Below are 22,012 nucleotides of genomic sequence, written 5' to 3' on the forward strand. Positions count from 1 at the left end.
GTATATTTTGGAAATTAATCCTTTTTCCATTGCTTCATTTGCAAATATTTTCTCCCATTCTGAGGGTTGTCTTTTCATCTTGTTTATGGTTTCCTTTGCTGTGCAAAAGCTTTTAAGTTTCATTAGGTCCCATTTGTTTATTTTTGTTTCTATTTTCATTACTCTAGGAGGCGGGTCAAAAAAGATCTTGCTGTGGTTTATGTCAAAGAGTGTTTTTCCTATGTTTTCCTCTAAGAGTTTTAAACCCAGAGATAAACCCACACACATATGGTCACCTAATTTATGACAAAGGAAGCAAGAATATACAATGGAGAAAGGACAGCCTCTTCAATAAGTGGCTCTGGGAAAACTGGACAGCTGCATGTAAAAAATGAAATTATAACACTAGCTAACACCATACACAAAAATAAGCTCAAAATGGATTAAAGACCTAAGTTTAAGACTAGACACTGTAAAACTCTTAGAGGAAAACATAGGAAAAACACTCTTTGTTATGCTTTTTAAATGGTCTGTGCACATTAGTTCATTCAGTCTTTCTTTATGGATTACAAATGTATTTTGATTGTTTCATAGGACCACCAGCTTTAACTCCTCCAGTAAAAGAAGACAGAGTCACTAATATTTACATAGTAATTCCTATGAGCCAGGCATTATTCTTAGGACTTTATGTAGATTAACTATTTTATTCTGCATAATGACACCATGAGGAGGTATATCTCACCTTTCATATAAGGGTGTGGAAGCACAGAGGAGCCAAGTAATAGCCAAGATTATTACCAGGATTTGAAGGCTTTTGTCAGATTTGAATCAGAAGATGCTAGAGAGAGGGAGATTCCACTGTCAGAAGATGCCTGGGTGGATGGATCTTTATTATATGAACTCTCTTTTATGCAAGGAGAGTGACTTAAAACATTTCCAAATTACCTAGATTTTATATATCTAGCTCTCCTGAGTCCCAATCAGTCTACATTATTAGGTTCTACCATAGCACATTAATATCAACAAAAGATTATATTTATTTATATTGATAACCACTAGAATAAATAGAAGAGTAAGCTATTATACTTGATCCAATGTTGATAAAAAAAAGGTATTTTATTTCATGATTGTAAGTCCCTTAGCATGTAGTAATAAAAATGTTTGTAGGGATGGTATTTTGCTGTTCAAGAACAATTATCAAAAGAAGAGGTAATTTCTGTTGATCACTATGTGGTTTGTTCTTTCTTACACATGCAGTTATATAGGAATATTATCTATATTGCTTACACTGGTATTTGAAGTTGAGTATAAAAATGGCCATTTCTGTATCAAATATTTTACAGGTATAAAATCAGCTCCAATTTGAGTAATTAGCAATTTAAAGACTTTAATTTGAGAAAAAAGTGATTGTATGGAAAAACGTTGGACATTCAGAAATTGCCGGGTGCTGTTACGATTTAACAAAACCTTCATTAAAGTAATGATACAAAAGGCTTATTCAGCATTGTTCTATTTAAAAATAATTTAAATAAAATTTGAATAAATTACTCACAACCACTGGATTATTCCAGTGGTTGACGTGATGACAGATATTTAACGTCAGAACAGAAGTGCTCTACCACTTTGAACATGTGAGTTAACGTGGGGTGTGTGTGTATATGTGTGTGTGTGTTTATTAAGTAGGGAATGTTGAGAAAACTTGAGAAGAAAACAGATTAATTTAGCAAAGTCTAATTTTTGAAAGTTTTATTGATGCGAATATATTAAATTCTATGATTGATTTGTTTTGCTCTACTGAATAGATGTGTTCATTAAAGAAAATTGCCTGAGGGTCATGGTCTATGTTCAAATGACTCTCGTTCTGAGATGTATTCTTTAGTGAAGAGGGGGAAGTATAATGGCTCATCAATGCCTTAAAGGTAACTGTGACAATACAATAATGTTAAAGAATCACAGAATATAAATGTGAAGAGTCACACTATTTTTTAAAGCTGTAAATATCTATGGTTAGGTTTGTGTTTAGCACATTCACTTAACAATTTAAAGGAGAAATTGTAAATGAACAGAATACACTGGACTGTTCAGTTACTCAGCTCCTGTAACAATACTTATGTTCTACAAGTGATGCTGGACAGCGCCCCTAGGTTGCTGTGTTACTGTATCCTAGCATTTCATAGGAGCTATTGATTTAGGAAAGAGCTGGTTGAGCTTAAAAAGGAGGGATTTACATGGATTAGAAAATTGTTTAGATTAGAAAATTAAAAAATTGTTTCAAAATATAGTAGCAACTGTATTAGAAATTTGTTTCAAAATATAGTAGCAACTGAATAAATTGCTTGTAAAAATATAAGCAATAGTAAATGATGATTGGGCAACCCTTTTGATAAAACACATTGCCGAGAGGGAGTAACAGCTTTAGCATGTGTGTCTATCTAGTACTATTTAAACCCTCTCTCAATCTTCATAAAGATTGAATTTCGCTATTCAAGTATTATGAAATAAATTTGCATTATAGCTTCCTAAAGCTTTTTGCCTTACCTTTTCCAGGTTTGAAGTGTGTTTGTCTTTTGTGTGACTCTTCAAACTTTACCTGCCAAACAGAAGGAGCATGTTGGGCTTCCGTTATGTTAACCAACGGAAAGGAACAGGTGATCAAGTCCTGTGTCTCTCTCCCAGAATTAAATGCGCAAGTCTTCTGTCATAGTTCCAACAATGTTACCAAAACGGAATGCTGCTTCACAGATTTTTGCAACAACATAACTCTGCACCTTCCGACAGGTAAAGGGTTTATCTTTGTTCATGCCAAATTTAATTGTACTCTTGGAAAGTTATATACACATGATAGAAATCAAACTGTTTTATGTTTCTTTAAATAAGAAAATCTGTTTTACAGTTCTCTCTCTCCCTTTTTTTGTTTTTGGTAAAATTCTCTAGAGCCTAGTTGAGATTGATTTTTTAAAAATTGCGCAAGACTGTCAAAACATTGACAACAGCATAACAATTTTGAAGAAATCTGTACACGAGTTGTATTTTTTGAAGTGATTAATGAACCTAAAGTAAAATATAAATTTTTATGGATTCTCTTAAAGGAAAGAAATTAAAATGTATACCAAGAAAAAGAAGAGAAAAAAGAGCAAAACAAAAATAGTAGATTGCCAACTTTTATGGAGACAGAATCTTTTTTTCATAGGTAACTTCTGCATATCTTCTTTGCCCACACTCAAGTGAGAGCACTCATTAACAGAAGACAGATAGAATGGAATTTGACCCTTCATTATTGTGCAAATATATTCTTGCCTTTCCCCCAATTTCATGGAGTTTTATCCTAATTTACAAGGTACAAAAATCTTAATCTGGCCTTTTATCAATAATCTGGAGTCTGAAATTTTGGGGGCTAGTAAGGGGCAAGTAATTCAAATTAAAAACTAATTTATGACATGAAAATGTCCTGCTTGTAGGTTTTCTTTAGTACGTTAATATCTATACACAAATACATATTCTTCCTCACAAATGAACATTTACATGTACTGTTATCCAATCTCAGATGTTCATATATCACCATATTCTAATATAGTATTTTTAACCTATTATTATTATTATTTTTAATAAATTAACTGCTCTCCCCCTTTTTTACTGGAGAACATTTACTTTATGCAAAAACTTGACATTACTTCTACAAATGAAAAACCAATTTACTTGCCATAAATAAAAGGTAACTACGTAAATAAACAAATGTACTGACTGCATTACAGTTAGGTATTTTGTATTTTCTTTTTGTTTAAAAGAGAAGACAGTGGTGTTAAAGACATACTAACATGAAATGAGTGCTTTTGATACATAATCAGAAAAACTAAGAGAACTAGAGGAGAAATTCTTGTGTGATTCAATGTTATTTAGTATCATGTTGGTTTACCACTCCAATTAATCTCAAGAACCCTTAAAAATCATTTCATGAACCACCCCTAATACTTGTCCCATTCTTTGAGAAACACTACTCTGAAGCATTATCCTATATGTTACGACCTCAGAAGTCATACTTGGCATATTTCATCCCCCAAAGCTACTAGGAGTCTTTGATTTTAGACCACAGTTATTTTGTCTCGGATTCCATAGACTTCCTTGGTTTGATAGTGATCTGGTATCTATTCTGATACCAGAATTTTTCTTTCCTTATATATTCTCCCCTGATTTTGGTGGACCAGAGAACCCTAAAATGAAGGTCCCCTATATTTGATGCTGGTCTTCCCATGACAAGATCCAAAAGATTAAGGAGGGGAAGGAAAGTCTCCATATTAGGCTGTGGCAATGACCTCTTTAATGTGTCTTCTTAATAAAGAATTATCCATAAGACCATGTTCTGCCAGTCAGTATGGGTACAAGATAGTACTTTGACTGCAACAAAAGGTCTTGGAGGACAAAATGGTTCACACGCAGTTGGGCAAATTAAAGGTGCTTAGCGCAGCTAGGATGTGGGTCCTTCCCAGCCCAACTCTAAACTGTCTAACTACTGAGATGCCTATGATCTACCTTTAAGTCCACTTTGGAACCAGACTTTCTTTTTAAAAAATCAATTTTATTGAGGTATAATTTGGATATAATAAAATGCACACATCTTAAGTGCACAGTTTGATGTGTCTTGACACATACATTTGTGTAACTGCCACAACATTTCCGTTACCTCAAAATGTTCTCAGTCAATCGCCACTTTCACCAGGGCCGGGAAACTCATCTATTTTCTAATAGCTGTAGGTTAATTTTTACTGGAGTTTCACATAAAAGGAGTCCTATGGAAGATATAATTTTGCACTTGGCTTCTTTCACTCAGCATGTTTTTGAGATTTATTCATGAAGTTGGGTATATCAGCAGCTTGTTTCCTTTTTACTGCTGGGTAATATCCCACTGTATGTTTTGTTATTTTTACGTTTTCATCCACAATGGGTATTCAGGTTGTTTTCATTTTGGGGCTGTTATTAACAAAGCTGCAATGAACAATTGAGTAGAAGTCTTTGGAGATATGTTACCTTTCTCTTGAGAAAATACCTAAGAGTGGAATTGAATGGTCAAATAATAACTATATGTTTAATTTATAAATCTAATCTCCCAAATAGTTTTCACACTGCTTATACCATTTTATGTTCCCAATAGAAATGTATGATAGTTCCATTTGATCCATATTTTTGTCAGCACTTGGTATAATCAGTCTTTTTAATTTTGACCATTCAAGTGATTGTATAGTGGTATTTCATTGTGGTTTTAATTTGCATTTCCCTAATGATGATCAATTATTTTTTTCTTGTGCACATTGGACATCTGTGTTTCTTTCTTTATAAAGTGTCAAATATTTTACATATTAAAAAAACTGGGTTATCTTCTTATGGTTGAATTTAAGAGTTCTTTATATATTCTGAATACAAGTCCTTTATCAGATATGTATATTATGCCTATTTTCTCTCATTCTGTGGATTGACATTTTGCTTCCTTGAAGGTGTCTTTTGCAGAGTAGAAGATCAAAATTTGATGAAGTGTATTTTATCTTATTAAAAATTATTAATGGTTCACATATTTCATGTCCTGAGAAGTCTTTATCTATCCAAAGGTCATAAATATTTTCTTTTATGTTTTCTTGTAGAAATTTTAACATTTCAGCTTTTACATTTAGGTCTATGTTCAATTTAAATTTAATTTTTGTTATTATGTGAGGTTAGGTGGAGTTTTATTTTTTCCACATGTATATGAAGTTGTTCCTAGCATCATTTGTGGAAAAATCTATCCTTTCAATTACTTTGACCCTTTGAATTAAAATAAAGTGACCATGTATATGTGGGTATATTTCTGGCCTCTATATGTCTATACTTATGTCACTATCAAACTTTCTTGATTATTGTAGCCTTATAGTAAGTATTAAAATCAGGTCGTATGACCCCTCCAACTTTGTTCTTCTTCAAAATTGATTTGGCTATTCTAAGTCCTTTGAATTTCCATTTAAATTTTGGAATTGGTTTGACAATTTTCACAAAAATATGATGATGAAATTTTTATTAGATTGAGTTGAGTATGGATTATTTGGAGAAAATAGTCATGTTAATAATATTAACTCTTTTGATCCATGAACATAGTATGTTTTTCCATTTATTTAGTTTTTCTTCAGTTACTCTTAGTGTATTGTAGCTATCAGAAAACAGGTCTTATACATATTTCCTTGAATTTATCCCTAAGTATTGCATGTTTTTAGATGCTACTATAAATGGTATTTTTAATATATCAATTTCTAAATGTTAACTGCCAGTATATGAAAATAAAATTAATTTTGTATATTGACCTTATATCCTGTAAGCTTGTGAAAATAGCATATTAGTTCTAATAGCTTTTTAAAAAATTCTTTGGCATTTTCTACATACAGAATAATCTGTGAGTACAGACAGCTTTACATCTTCCATTCTGATCTCTATACATTTTATTTCTTTTTCTTGTTTTTTTGCACTGGCTAGGATCACTAATATGATGATGAGTAGGCGTGGTTAAAGATCCTTGCCTTTTTCCTGGTTCTAGGAGGAGTGCACTCACTCTTTTACCATTAAATATGAAGTTTTTTTTGTAGATCCCTGTTATCAACTGAGGAAATTTGCTTTTATTGCTAGTTTTGGGAAAGTCTTTTTTAAAATCATGAATGGATATTAACATTTTTCAAGTATTTTCATGGATTTATTGAGATTATAGCATGACTTTTCTTCTTTAGTCTACTGATATGATGGATTATCTTAATTGGCTTTCAAAGATTACTTATAACAAGGAAGGTATGTATTATCTAGCCAGTTAATTAATATGTCTACAAAAAATGTTATGTGACATTTAATTGATATCAAATTTCTTTACATAAACTAAAAATTTGTTTCTTTTAGTGACATGGGTATGGTAAATTGACATTGAATTGAGTAGGATTGCATATGCAGTCATCTTGTGTTAGGTTGTTCTCTCTGTGAGGCAGCACTGAATGGTTATTAGCTGTGTTTGGAACAGCAGCTGTTGGAGAGGAGTTGGGAACCTCTAGGCTGAGCTGTGATATAGCCAGTGCCAAGAACTCTGCTGTTTTTGTGTCATCAGGTGAGTGTGATTGATATCCCCTGCTCTGCCTAGTAAGAATTTATCAATTTCAAATGTGATCACATGTATATGAAATATATAAAAGCACGCTGAAAAGTAGACAGTGTGATATTTCCACAGTACTTAATCCTCTGCATCACATTCATGGGTAAAATGATAGAAGAAAAGGTTGAGAGGTGACCAGAACAGGTTGGAGAAACTCTGGGACTTCCCTTTTCAGTTTCAGCTGAAAGCTAAGTGGATCCTTCCCTTTTGGCTCTTTCATTCATCACCCCAGATTGTGGTGTCATTTCTGGCTAACTGACTTCATGTAGGTACAGTTACCCACTCTTGTCATGTTTCAGCTGGCTCTTTTCCGTCCGTAAGTCCTGTTTGTGATGATTGGGCTCTTGCTTTGTTTCTTTGTGACAAACTTCCTACCTTGAATACATCTCGTGACTTTTTTCTCCCCCCTTCCTCTCCCTGATGGTGTCCTAGTAACTCAGCAACTGGAGATCTGTAGGCACAAACTCTTGCCCTCCTAAAAATCCTCTTAAGTGTTTGATTCTAATTCTTAAAACTTTAGACCAGTGGCTTTCATACAGCTTTCCATTGTGGCACACAGAAAGAAATACATTTTATATAATTTCCCCCAACCCACATGCACACACATCTGAAACAAGAATTTCACAAAATATTCTTACCCATAAAATGTACAAGGTACTCTGTGCTCTTTCATTAAGTAAAAATGCTGATCAGACCCCATAAGTTTACATATTTACAGTTGAAGAGAGACTGCTTTAGTTGATATTTAAAATGTGGTAATTTTAAATGCAACAAGGACATTTATTATTTTAATTAACTAGCTCAACAAACTATTAAGAATCTGGTTACTATTTTAATTTACAATGTTTTTCTTTTAAGTGGCCTTTTAAAACCTTCTTACCCATTCATTTATAATACTAAATTGGATTAAAGTTGAATTAATTCAGATCATTGTAAGCAGGATTTGATTTAGATCACATTAAATTTGATCACTTGCCCTTAAAAAAAAGTACTTCCTTGCTTCACATTGCATGTGGGTTTAATTTTCAGGAGTTAATTTTTTTGATAGAAGTAATTTTATAGTTTAGTAGAAATATAACATTAGAAAAATTGCTCGTTTCCCTGAAGCTTATTGTAGTAGATATCTTTGATGTCACTGGAGTGACCTTCCGAGTTCAACTATTATCACAAATATTTAGAGGGCTTTTTTCTAAGTAAACTTGAAAGGTGAAAACCATTTCCAAAAACAGGCATGTATTTGACTAGTGCTTGGAGCTCATGTCTCTACTAATAGTAAATATGTTATTTTCATTATACGAACATACTGAATATTTAAATAATACAATTAATATAGGCTATGCAAATCAGTTAAGCAAGAGAAACATATGTATTTTATGTAGTGTAACCTAATTTCTTATTACTGTTTATTTCTAGACCAGATAAAAATAGCTCTTTTAAACTCCAAAAATATCTGCCCACCTTTCTGGATTCTACTTGTCTTTCCCTGACTCCAGTGACTTTAGATCTAGTACTCTCAGGCTTCAGTACATTTCCTGCACAGTAACTCATGCAGATTGACCACTCATAGCTTCCTCTGAAATTAGGAGAGAAGCCACTTTGGTGGGAAAAATTCACCTCAAAAATAAATGATGTTTTCTTAACTCTTCAAGAGCATTTCCATTTCAATAAAAAAAGGACTTATTTACCCAAATTAGTGTGTACTTTTGGGGTGGAGGATGGGGAGGGGGATTGTTTTCAGGGTAAACAAACAAATAATAAGTGAAAAAGTTCCATTCTTTTGGAAAATGTTCCAAAAGATGTTTGGGGTGTGTGTCCCTGTAATGGGTTCTGTCTGTGAGCCCTCTAATAAGTTCTCACAGTTTCTTTACTGGTTTTGTGTAAGTTGGGCCTTCTGTATCTATTCTTCAAGCTTCTTAAACTGTTTTCCCTATATTTTCTAATATTTGAGTCTCTGATAATTAATTAATAATATCTACAGCTTCTATGAGTTTGAATCTGCTGACTCATATTCTGGGTGGCTACTTTCCTTGAGTGTTTTTTAATTTTTGATTGTGAGTTCATGTTTTGAGAATCATATCTGGAGGAAACTTTTGATGCCTGTATTTAAAATATGTTCCTCCAGAGGAGATTTATATTAGCTACTGCCAGGTATCTGGAAGTGCTACCAACTCCAACTCATTCAGTGTTTTGATTACGTTTTTTTGGCCAACATATAGCATGAATTCTGGCTCTAAGCCTGCCTATATAGATGCACACTTATGGTGAGGACCTCTCAGAGAGGTTTTTTTTTGCTCTACCCAAAGTCAAGGTTGAGACAGACAAATAGATGAATATACACCCTGTCTCTCTCTGCAGAAATTTTCTATTTTGTTTTATTTTCAATGTAATGCCATTCATATTTGACTGATTTATACCAGGATCTCTGATCTGACCTTTCACAATTTCAGGAACCATGTTTTATTTCCTGATCTTGTTATACAATCTGATAAACTAAGCACTGAACTACCAAGAACTGGCAGATGCCTCCAGGGTAAATGGCAGTCCCAGTGCTCAGATACCTCCTGGGATTTGCATTTTATTTTTGGCTGCTGAGCAATTCATTTATTTTCCTCCCAGGTTAATCATATAATAGAAAAAAGAGTTTTTCATTTATATTTTATTCAGCATTTTTGTGTGTGCTGTACTAAGAAGGGCTCTGTGGACATCTAAAGTGTAACTTGGCAGAAGTGGAAACTCCAGGATGGTTTATTTTTGAAATGATGCTGGCATAATTATCTATCCATCTGGAAGAAAACAGGGCTGTACCACAGTGTCATACCATATACAAAAATAAATTACAGCTTGATTAAATATCTAATTGTGAAACATAAAACAATTTAAATGTCAGAGGAAAATTTAGGAAAAAAAGGGTTTTTATGACTTTACAGTATGGAAGCTGTTTTTAAGTAAGACAGGAAATCCAATTGCTGTAAAAGGAAAAGACAGATATAATTGACTACATGCAAACTAAAATAAAAATGAATAATAAAAGATAACATAAATAAAACCAAGATAATGAAATATGGGATAGAAATATTTGTAGCATATATGACTGGAAAAAAAATAACTATTTAAAAGATAAAGAGCCTCTGTGTATGTGTGTGTGTGCATGTGCACATGCCTGTGTACATGGCAAGGGAGAGAGTGGAAAGAGAGAGAAGGAGAGGGGGTGCTAAATGAAAAAATGGGCAAAAAACACACATGGAAATATTACAGAAGAGAATCTTCAAAGTGGTAAAGTATTGAAAAGATGTTCAACAAAACTAATAGCTGGGGAGATGCAAATTAAAACAACATACTATTATTTTCCACCCACTGGATTGGTAAAAGGTAAAGGAGGATGTTTTCAACTAAAAGTATCAGAAACTTAGATAATATCTTAACTAGTGAGGGAGTTCACAGCCTCAGCATGACAAGAAATCTGGAAGTAGGTTCTTTCTATGATTTGTTAACAAAGAGACTCAACAGTGTCAACAGCCTACTTCCAGTTTTCTTTTTATGTGAATTGGTGAACACCATTATTGTTTAAGACATTATTATCTAACTTTCTGATGCTCTTATCTGGTACATTTTTTTCCTCATGTGTATCTGCTTTTTCTAACAAGGGAAATGTTGGGTTTTGCTATTAACAATTTGAAGATTCAGGGAAGACAAAAGTAAAACATCATGATTTGCTCAGATTGGGTCGTCTAATAGAAACTGCCATGTTTAGCAGAATTATCAAAGGTCTCTTTCCTTATTGCAAGTTTAAACCAGACGTAAATACATCTCCTTCTAACCTCAGGGAGGAGGCTTGGGTTTATTACTAAGCAGAACAGGGGAAAAAAAGAAATAATGACAAGCAGCAACTTTAAAACAAACCAAAAACCTTATTCTTGAGAAGCTGTGGACATAGCATAGCCATCACATGGATTTTAAACCTGAGTTTCCATTGTCTGAGTGGTACTCTCCAGAAGAAAAACTTTTTTAAAGTATACCCAGACTAATAGTGTCCCCAGTTGCCTGCCAGAAGAAAGTTCAAACTCTCTGGAGAAAGGCACTTTAATATTAGGTCTCAAAGAGACACAACAAACACTTTTTCAAGGACATGAGAAGTACATAATGAAGAACAAGGACTCCAAGCTTACAGGGGTTCAGAACAGCATGAGCATGAGCCAATAGAAGAGAGCACAAAGTTTCATATATTGGAATTATCAGACAATAATTATAGAGTAGCTATTCTATGTTTAAAGAAACAAAAGGCAAATTTGAAAACATTTGTTAGAGAATAGGAAATTATAAAACAATGACCTAGCAGATTTGAACAATATTGAAAAAAACTTTTTAAAATTAAAGATACAATAACAAAAATTAGAAACTTAATGTATAGGTTTAACAACAATTTGTATAACAACAACTGAAGAGAGAATTAGGGATCTGAAATATGGGTCCGAAGAAACTATTTTGTATTCAGTAATAAAGAAAATACATAATGGAAAATATGGAAGAGAGGGTGACAAATAGAGGAAAGTATAAGAAGGTTTGATATGTGCTTTTAGATATACCATGCATAGATTACATTAATAAAAATGTTGACATATTACTAGCAGGCAAAATTAACTTCAATGAAAAAAATTACTAGAGTTAAAAAGTTCACTTTTTAATGATTAAAGTTTCAATTTACCAGGGATTCTTTTTTTTTTTAAATTATTTTAAATTTATTTTTGGCTGCATCAGCTCTAGTTGCGGTACTCAGGATCTTCGTTGAGGCACACAGGATCTTTCGTTGTGGTGCGTGGGCTCCTCACTGTGGCACACAGGCTTCTCTCCAGTTATGGCATGCAGGTTTTCTCTTCTCTAGTTGTGGCGCATGGGCTCTGTGGCGCGAGGATTCCAGAGTGTGTGGGCTCTGTAGTTTGCGGCACGCAGGCTCTCTAGTTGAGGTGCGTGAGCTCAGTAGTTGTGGCACGCGGACTTAGTTGTCCCACAGCACGTGGGATCTTAGTTCCCTCACCAGGGATCAAACCTGTGTCCCCTGCATTGCAAGGCAGATTCTTTACCACTGGACCACCAGGGGAAGTCCCTACCAGGGATTCTTAATAAATTTAAATTTCTGTGTACTTAAGAATATGGTCTCAGACTTTCCTGGTGGCACGGTGGTTAAAAATACACCTGCCAATGCAGGGGACACAGGTTTGATCCCTGGTCCAGGAAGACCGCACATGACGTGGAGCAACTAAGCCTGTGCACCACAGCTACTGAACCTGTGCTCTAGAGCCTGTGAGCCACAACTACTGAGCCCATGCGCCAAACTACTGAAGCCCGCATGATCTAGGGCCCGCGTGCCACAACTACTAAGCCTGCGTGCTGCAACTACTGAAGCCCACGTGCCTAGAGCCCATGCTTTGCAACAAGAGAAGCCACCACGATGAGAAACCTGCACACCACAAGGAATAGTAGTCCCCACTCGCCGCAACTAGAGAAAGCCCGTGTGTGGCAACGAAGACCCAATGCAGCCAAAAAAAAAAAAAAAAAAGAAAAAAGAATATGGCCTCAAAAATAAAGCAAATATTTACAGATCTATAAGGAGAAATAAAGAAGTCCATGATCTCAGAAGGAGATTCACCACTGTCTTGGTAATTGATAGAATAAGTAGATTTTTTTAAAAAACCAGTGAGACTACATAAGGTTGAAACAACATGATTTATGAGCAACCTAATTTTTAGAAAATTATAATGTAAATTGCAATAGTCTTATGACGTATCTGTAAGGAAAATTTCAAAGCCCAAGACGTTCTACCACAAAATTCTGCTAAATTTCCAGGAACAGATAACTGTGTAACTGTTACACAAACTCTTCCAAAACATGGACAAAGAAGAAACACTCCTTAACCCATTTTATGCATAACCTTGGTATCAAAACCCAACAAAGACAGTATGTAAAAAAGAAATTACAAGCCATTCTCATTTATGAGCACATATGTAAGTATCCCAACTTTAACCTGTAACAATACAGGAAAAGGGATTCTGGGAAGCACAGTACAAGGAGAAATGATTATTTGCCAAATCAGGATAATGATTACCCTGGAGGTTGGGAAAGGATATGATCATGTTGGGTATCTCCGAGTGGGGGAACAGGTAGTGGGTAAGGGGGCTGGTGATCCATGGGGGTTTATAATTATTTTTATGCTCAGTGTATATGTTGTATGCACTTTTCTGTATATTTATTATATTTCACAACAAAAGGAAAACAAAACATCAAGTTTCAAAGTAACTTTTTTTGGCCACACCGCGCGGCACGAGGGATCTTAGCTCCCCGACCAAAGATCAAACCCGCACCCCCTGCGTTAGAAACACAGAGTCTTAACAGCTGCACCACCAGGGAACTCCCAAAGTAACTTTTGAGTATGGGTAAATTTATGAAAATTACACATTCTCTTAACATCCGGAGTTGATATCGGAGAGCTAACCGGCTGAGGACATTATTTAATTCTTTCTTTATAAATTTTCATACTGTTTGTTTTGTTGCAAATGTGTTCTTTTTCTAATGAAAAAATCTAATGGATCAAAGTTTGCTAAGACTATAAATGTTTCAAAGACATCTAGTTTCCTCCAATACCCATTTAGTAGCAGAACCTAGACTTAGCTAGGTGTATGGCTCTCCTACCAACTGACAGTATTTTCAGCTACTCTTACTGGTAGGTGTGGCGTAAGTTGTGGCTAATGAGTTGACTGGCAGTGTTTTGGAGAACTTCTGAGAAGACCCATTTAAAACAGAACTGGCACCTTATATGCCATCCTCCATCATGCTGCCTGGATGTAAAGGATGGAGTTTAGCAGCTGCCTTGGACTACATGATAGGGATGGAAACAAGGGAGATGAAAGGACCCTGACCAAAAACTACATGGAACCAACCTGCTGACATTGGACTATCCATCTTCAAATTTCTTTTACGTGAAAGAGAAAATGAAACTTCTGTATAGTTTCCTCTGTCATTAGTAGCTAAATCTAATTCTAATGAACATAGAAACAGCAAAACAAGTCATTGAGAGTTCTACCTGCTTATTGGTTGTACCTCACCCACAGACAGGTTTCATTTGATCTACGTAGTTTCTGGGAGAAAAGAGTGAGTTTCTTTATAATGTTAAACATTGAGTCAGTATAAAACTCCAGACATCTGGCTTATCTTGAAAAAATCAGAAGCTTTGGCATTCTTGAAGTTGGCTGTAGCAGAAGTGACTGATTTCCTTATTGGGCATGAGCTTTCCTTGTTCATTCATTCACTCATTCAATACCTATTGAACTTATATCCACTGGCCTAGAGTTCCTACTATCAGTAGTTTAGTCTATTTTCTATTTTAATATAGTTGAGTTATTCTGTTTAATATAATTTTATGTCTGACTTTCCTTTCTTATTATTAAAACATGTCTTTCCTATGTGAAGGAATCACATTTTGTTGCTTGTTTCTTTCATAGTGGGTTGCATTGTGATTTGTAACAAATGATTTCTGGTGACTCTAGGTGACATCGGAGACATGCTCCAAGAAATAGTGGTGATGTCAAATAACATCAAGAACATTCTAAAATTGTCTATGAAAGTTCATCAAGGATAAGGTCAGGAAACCTGGGCTAGAGAAGCCTCTTATTTATAGGGTTAATTTTTATAGGAACTGCTATTTGGTTTATGCGTGCACTAATTACCACCCTTCATATGGAAATAGAGTATTCAATAAAAACATTCATGTTCTGGGTATCTTTGTTCCCATTTTGCTACCAAAACATACAGTGACTGAAAGGGTAAGTGTAATAATAATTTCTGATTTTTCCTTTTGGAGTTCAATACACTATTTTAATACTATCGTATTTTTGACTAATTCAAATAATTAGTTTCAATAAAGAAAATACATGCACAACATTAAGATGTGGGTACTTTCCTAATTAACCTCAGTACAATTTTCACCTTCCTGTTCTCAATTGTGTAAAGAAAAAAAGAACAATTTACTATTTATATCAGCTAGGGTAGATGAACAATGCATATTGTTAGGCACATGTCTAAATTAGACTTTAAGGCAAACTGAAGGATTACATTTGAAGGAAGATAAAATGTGAAAACATTAGAATTGAATTTATCAAAATTAATCATTTTAAAGCGTGCTATAATTATAAAAATTTGCAGGCTCAGATAGTGAATATTATTCTTTGGGGAGCTGAAAAGTCTTGCTATCTTAATCCCTTTAAAAAATCCATTGTTGTCTCAACTTTTATGGTTTTCTATTTTAAATGTAAATTTATTGCTCTAGGCAGTGTAAGGTGATATCAACATGCTGAGAAATACTCATGGGACCCCTTGTGGAATTGTTCTGCCACCACATGAACAAATCCATTTGTAGCTCATTCTCTGAGGATTCCGCACACACCTGACAGGTGTGCCAGACAGGGATTTTTTTTCCCCATAAGCTGAAAGATGCTATGATTTTTACATTTTGGAAAGTCTATGAAATATAAGCATACAAAAAGTCAAACTTGTACTTTAAATGTTTAATATAGGAAGCATTTCTTGTCTCAAGGAACAAGTACACTGATTTTAATTATGAAATTTTGTTCATAGGAATTAATAGGAAATTGAAAGTAAAATTTATAACCAATTCTAAATTGAGGATTTTACACTATGTAAGCCCTACTCTTCTCAGTTACATAAATACTATTACCTGTTTACTCAGATATTTTTCATGTGATTATCATATACAGGATGTTGAACTGGGTCAAAATATCATCATCTCATGTCAGTCTTTTCCAAATGGACAAGCTGCTTTGTGTGAATGTGTTAGCTGAGGGAGAAATTCTATTAGCGTGAACTTTAGGACAGAGAAGTGTAACTTTTCCTTGTCACCAATATTTTTAAGTGCCTTCTTTGAACAACGCCCTCAGCTATGAGATAGGGTGCTTCTTCCAAGGAACTTTGATTTTTCGTAAGTAAAAGTTTGGCTTAAAAAAAAATTAAAATATTCTTTGAGTAATTACTATCTAATTTCTTTATAGATATGTATCATTCAAGAATACACACTACTATATATAAAATAGATAATCAACAAAGACCTACTGTATAGCACAGGGAACTCTACTCAATACTCTGTAATAACCTGTATGGGAAAAGAATCTGAAAAAGAATAGATATATGAGTATGTATAACTAAATCACTTTGCTGTACACCTGAAACTAACACAACATGGTAAATCAACTCTACTCCAATATAAAATAAAAAATTAAATAAATAAAAAAAAAGATATGTGTTTTGATGACAGATTAAGAAACTGATCTCTGGTGCGTGCCCTAAAATTAAGAAAAACTGCGAAGCCGATTTGAATTCTTCCTACATTGTATTAATCTCACCTCTGCTTGAGTCAGAGTTCTTCCTACCCCTTATGCCAAAGATTATACTCTTCAATCTAACATTCTTATTTCCTTAATATATAAAATCATTGTTATTTTTAAATTCATGTGCTGGTGGACAAAAGAAGATTTGAGGCTTTTCAGTGTTCCTCCCAGAAAACTGGCAGCACAAGGGGAACTAGCTAGGAAATATTTTGATGTGGGGTGCTCTCTGCCTGTTACACATGCATGAACTCAGGCCAGATGTAGACCTTGTATACTAGTAGCCATTTATAGATTGATCACTGAATGACGGAATGGCCCATCAATACCTCATCTGATATGGTTAAAAGGCAGAAGTAATTCTCATGTTATTTCTGTCACTGTCATGGCTCAGTTGAATCTCTAGATTAGAAAATATTCTGCCATTGTTCAGTACTTGAGGTTCATGTTGATCAGTAACAACCTGTTTGACATGATTATTCTCACTCTGTGAAGAAGGGGGACCATTTGCTTCCCCCTATAGTGAAGCATGTTGGAGGGATCTAATCAAATTAACTTCTAACTGCATTTTTCTTGGTGACATTTATAAATATAAGGGTCACTGTGAAGAAGTAGGAGGCTAGGACAAGCTCTCGTGGGTGGTGGTGGAGGGCTCCCTGTAATCAGGAGTAAAGAATTACATGGAAATGTTAGACAAATAAAACTGCATTTGTGACTTAACTCCTTGGACCCGTTCTACATCCCATGTGTGTGCTTCACACATGTAAAGTTTTAGTTACATATTCTTTATACTAGACTGATTCATCATGAATGGAACTCTTCATCATGATCTTTTTCTTATCTGCCACATCTCTCGCTCCTACATAAAGTTTTCTCCGTATTTTTACCAGCCGAATTGCTTTGGAATTGTACCCTAGATGGTAGATTTTAAATTCCACAAAGATGTGGACTCTGCTCCACTCTCTGCTCCCCATCCCAGAGAGTTGTTCTCAGTGCAGTATTATACACACCAATCCATTTGGTTCCAGGTTTTGAACCAATTTAGTAAAGCAACCAATTAGAAATGTATTTTCATTACCATCAGGCAAATGTTTGAGATAATGGTACCCATATTTCTGGGTGCTTTGAAATGGCAGGTAAAGGAGAAGATTTGGGAGATTTCTTGTTGCTTAACATGTCACTCTGTTTTTGACAAAAGAAATCATTCCTGTTGAGCTAATTAGCAAGGTAGCTTTGAATATCTTAGAGGTAATGTATTTCTTTTTCCTGTTTCAGCTGCACTTATTACTTCCACACTTTCCCCCCAGAAACCTTTGAACTAAACAAAAGGCTCTTTAACTGAAGTCAGAGGTCATAGAAGTTTATAGGGTAGGTAGATGGACTGTACATCACCATGTCATTCAGTTCTTCCTAGTGACATTTCTTCTGGTGCCAGGACAGAAACAGACCTATCAGAAAGCATCTCGAGCTACACTGTCTTTTTGGTTCCTTTATTCTGAGAACATTTCAAAGCCACAAGCTGGAGAAACAAATGCTTCCCTTTTCCTGGGGTGGGCGGGGGGCGGGCGGGTGGTAGGGAGGCAGTTGAAGACTTGATATTTATACGTTCATGGATTCAACCTTGCAATAATAGCATCTTTTCGCTTGGGGAAAACTTTTGATAAAAGGAATAGGAGTGGTTCAATGCTAAATTAGTTTGTGGTTTCTTTAGGGGTGCTTTGGACCCTCTTAAATTTAGGTAGCTACTTGCTATAGCAACTTTTGGGAAGGAAGCACTAACCCTGAAATGATTCATAAAGATTCACTTCGTCTGGATGAAGACCTCTGTTTTCTTTGCTCAGATTTGTTTTTAAACAGCTGTCCAGCCAGTATATATCTTTTCAGTCACTATATCCTCATTTTCTGTACATCGCTCCATTGTAATATATCAGTTTCTAGTCAGTTGAATGCCATTCAAATACAGTGAAGAAATATACCTTTAAGTTGAACACAAATATACTACAGAATTTTTGTGTTATTTGAAGGCACTGATCAAGTCCACATCTCTCCGCAGTTCTAAGGCATCTCCTCCTATTAGCATATACTAAAGAAATACAAATTAATTAATATGAAGGTCATATAAATCTCATAAACATCAATAATTTTTCATACTTTTAATAAAGAAAGAGAAAAGGTCAGCAGGGGAAGAAACATGGAGATCATGCCCACATTTTCTCATCTTTTTCTTTTCATCTTGAGAAGTTTGCCCCCCTGAAGCCAGAAATAGGAGGTGGCGAGGAGGTAACAGGAACTGTCCTGGGAGAAGCTGAGGCATCTAAACTGGTTCTGAACTTTACTTGGGCAGGAGTAACCACCACTGCTTTCACAATCACCAGTTCCACTCCTGTCTCTAGGGAAAGCTGCAAATTCACAAAAATAGTTTAAAAACATTTCTCCTTTCTTTCCTTTTTTCTTCCTTCCTTCCTCCCTCCTTCCTTCCTCCTTTTTTCCTCTCCCTTTTTTTGTTCTTACCTTCTTATAATCTTTTGCCTTTTGTATGATTCCCTCCAGCTGCCCAGAATCTTCCACCTCATACATTCCCTTCTTCCTGGCTTGTTAATACCTCCTTCCCCTGCGTCATCTTGGTTTAATGGACTGCAGAACTTATATAGGGGAGACTTTTGTAAGCTAGACTCTCATCCATGTGGGCTAGTGTTTGTCTCCTTTTTCCCAACCTCTCCTATTTAATTTACTAGAGAGTGAAATAACTAGAGTTAGCAATGCAGCACTCCCAGACCTCACTTTTGGGATTAACATATGCCACCATGGAGCTGTTTATTCCATGGAGATATCACCTCAGTTGACATGGTCTCAAAATTTGGAAATTATCAAATAATGAAAGTTCTCCTGGGACTTCCCTGGCAGTGCAGTGGTTAAGAATCCGCCTGCCAATGTAGGGGACATGGGTTTGATCCCTGGTCCAGGAAGATCCCACATGCCACAGAGCAACTAAGCCCGTGCACCACAACTAAGCCTGTGCTCTAGAGCCTGTGAGCCACAACTACTGAGCACACATGCTGCAACTACTGAAACCCGCATGCCTAGAGCCCTGCTCTGCAACAAGAGTAGCCACTGCAATGAGAAGCCCACGCACCACAATTAAGAGTAGCCCCTGCTTGCTGCAACTAGAGAAAACCTGTGCACAGCAATGAAGACCCAATGCAGACAAAAAAATAAAAATAAATAAAATAAAATTATAGAAATGGAAAAAATATTTAAAAAAGCAAAAAACAAAGAAAAGAGTTTTCCTATGATCAAGAATGTAAAATCTGGGGCTTCCCTGGTGGCGCAGTGGTTGAGAGTCCGCCTGCCGATGCAGGGGACACGGGTTCGTGCCCTGGTCTGGGAAGATCCCACATGCCGCGGAGCGGCTAGGCCCGTGAGCCATGGCTGCTGAGCCTGCGCATCTGGAGCCTGTGCTCCGCAACGGGAGAGGCCACAACGGTGAGAGGCCCGTATACCGCAAAAACAAAAACAAACAAAACAAAAAAGAATGTAAAATCTGTTGGGAAAATTAATATTTTCATCCGAGATAACTTATTAAAATGTATTCTTAACTGCACTACTGTCTTTTTCTACCATGACTTATTGGGTGTAGACCACAGTTTTCTTCATTTGTCTCCTGTAGAGATTACAATCAACGTTTGGTTTAGAAGATAGTTTTACAAATGTTTGCCTTAAAAATTGCTCAGTGCTTAAGGAGCTCTTTCTGGATGGTGTTGCTAGCCTTTTTCTAGCCGAGTCATCTTTTTTTTTCTTACTAACTCGTTTCAGTAAATTGTTCACAAAAGTAGAAACATTGTCCATCTGTAATAAACATCCCTGAGAGCAGTAGCCATCACCAGAGCTGTGCACTTTTATAGATATTATTCTATTTTCAGGCTTGCTGACCTTTCGCCTCTTTATTGGTTGCCATAGTGATGATCTGAGCTCTGCTTAATAGAGCTTTACTAAAATGAAGACAGTCAATAAGCTTTTTAACAGTAATGTTTATATTAATAGTTCCTAATAACATGTATCAAAATAAAATTTAGCCATATAAATGTATCCAATAGTGGAGTTTTATTTTTAAAAACATGTTTAGGTACATGTTTATGTAAGTTGCAAATGGTTAAGTACATTCTGTGGCTTTCTTAGAATTCCTGGAATACCTTTGTGAGGAAATAAAAATATGGATGCAACTTGAAAGGTAGATTTGAAAGATTATTATGAAGTGGATTATAAAACTTTTTTATAACAGCAAACTTCAGAAGTGCAACTTCCATGGTTAATGATTTCTCATTCAAAGTCAAGTCTGAGATCTCTTGTAGCACCTTGTCCTAAGAACACTCAAGGCCAAGCTGTCCTCATATGCACCTGTACAACTTCTAATGATTTCAGAGGAATCCTGCAACACTCAGAAGAAGGAAAGTTGGTGATCTGCCAAAATTCACCTGGCAAAGTAGAAGAGCATGAAATATATTTGTTTCCAAAGTTCACTTAACAGTTTTAAATATTTTACTCATTGGTAGTAGATAGACTACTATTTTTAGGCTTATAGTGAAACTTTTATGAACACATCTTTGAGGAATTTGATTCTTTTTCCTTTAGAATTAAATAATATTTGTTTTCAAATTATGTTCACATATTCTGGTTAACATGTTGTAAGTAAAATTCAAGTACATTTAGTATAATAAGCTCTCCTGGGTTGTCATTACCAAGAAGGAAGTCTGACTTAATTCCTCCTCTCATTAAGAACTAGCATATGTTTTTTGGAAGAAATCAGATAATAAATAAGTGAATCTATGATGTGCCAGGTGGTGATAAGATCCAGGAAGTTAAATAAAACAGGACAAGTGTATAGAGAGTAAACGGGGAGTGAGAAGGAAGTACTATTTTAGATAGAGTTGTCAGCCAAAACCATCATCTCTGCCTGCATTATTGCATCAGGCTTCTAATTGGGTTGTAAGTATTTTCCAGGTAAACATCCTCGCCACAAACATTTTTGCAGCTAACAGTTTTTGCCGTATAACTAATTGGCCGTAAGGTCATTTTGCCATGAAAGATGAAATAACTGGTTGACAGTCTGGTTTCATCTCTCCATTGATGGAGTACTCCTATTTTTATATTAGATAAATCTTAGCCCTCATAATGGTCTCTACAGTGATGAGTACATGTGGTGACCTTAAAATACTGGATGATAACAATTATATCGACTTGATAGAAAAGACAGTAATAAATTCCTGGAAGTGTGAAATAAGAGAATGGAAAGCCAGATTGCATACGATACTAGAAAATGATAACATATTGGTTTGCAAATCCTTCGGTGATTTGAAGGTGCAGAGTTGAACCCACATTTCCCATGCAACTTTGGAATGTCTATCAGTAGACGTGTGACCATTTGCCAAGAACAAACAACAGCATAGAGGTTTTCGTGAAGCAATACAAAGCTCAGTTACAAGTATGCATCCGGACATTT

The 22,012-nt window shown here is 35.3% G+C and overlaps 1 protein-coding gene across 1 annotated transcript in view; it reads left to right on the forward strand.

The window, feature by feature from the left end:
• The window catches only part of ACVR1C (activin A receptor type 1C), a 92,387-nt gene that overhangs the window by 43,305 nt on the left and 27,070 nt on the right, over positions 1–22,012 (forward strand). Inside the window, exon 2 of the mRNA XM_030849857.2 lies at positions 2,527–2,757. Within this exon, the coding sequence (XP_030705717.1) occupies positions 2,527–2,757 (231 nt within the window). The remainder of the gene's footprint in view (positions 1–2,526; positions 2,758–22,012) is intronic.

Source organism: Globicephala melas, chromosome 7 (assembly GCF_963455315.2).
Source record: "Globicephala melas chromosome 7, mGloMel1.2, whole genome shotgun sequence".
Lineage (NCBI taxonomy): Eukaryota > Metazoa > Chordata > Mammalia > Artiodactyla > Delphinidae > Globicephala > Globicephala melas.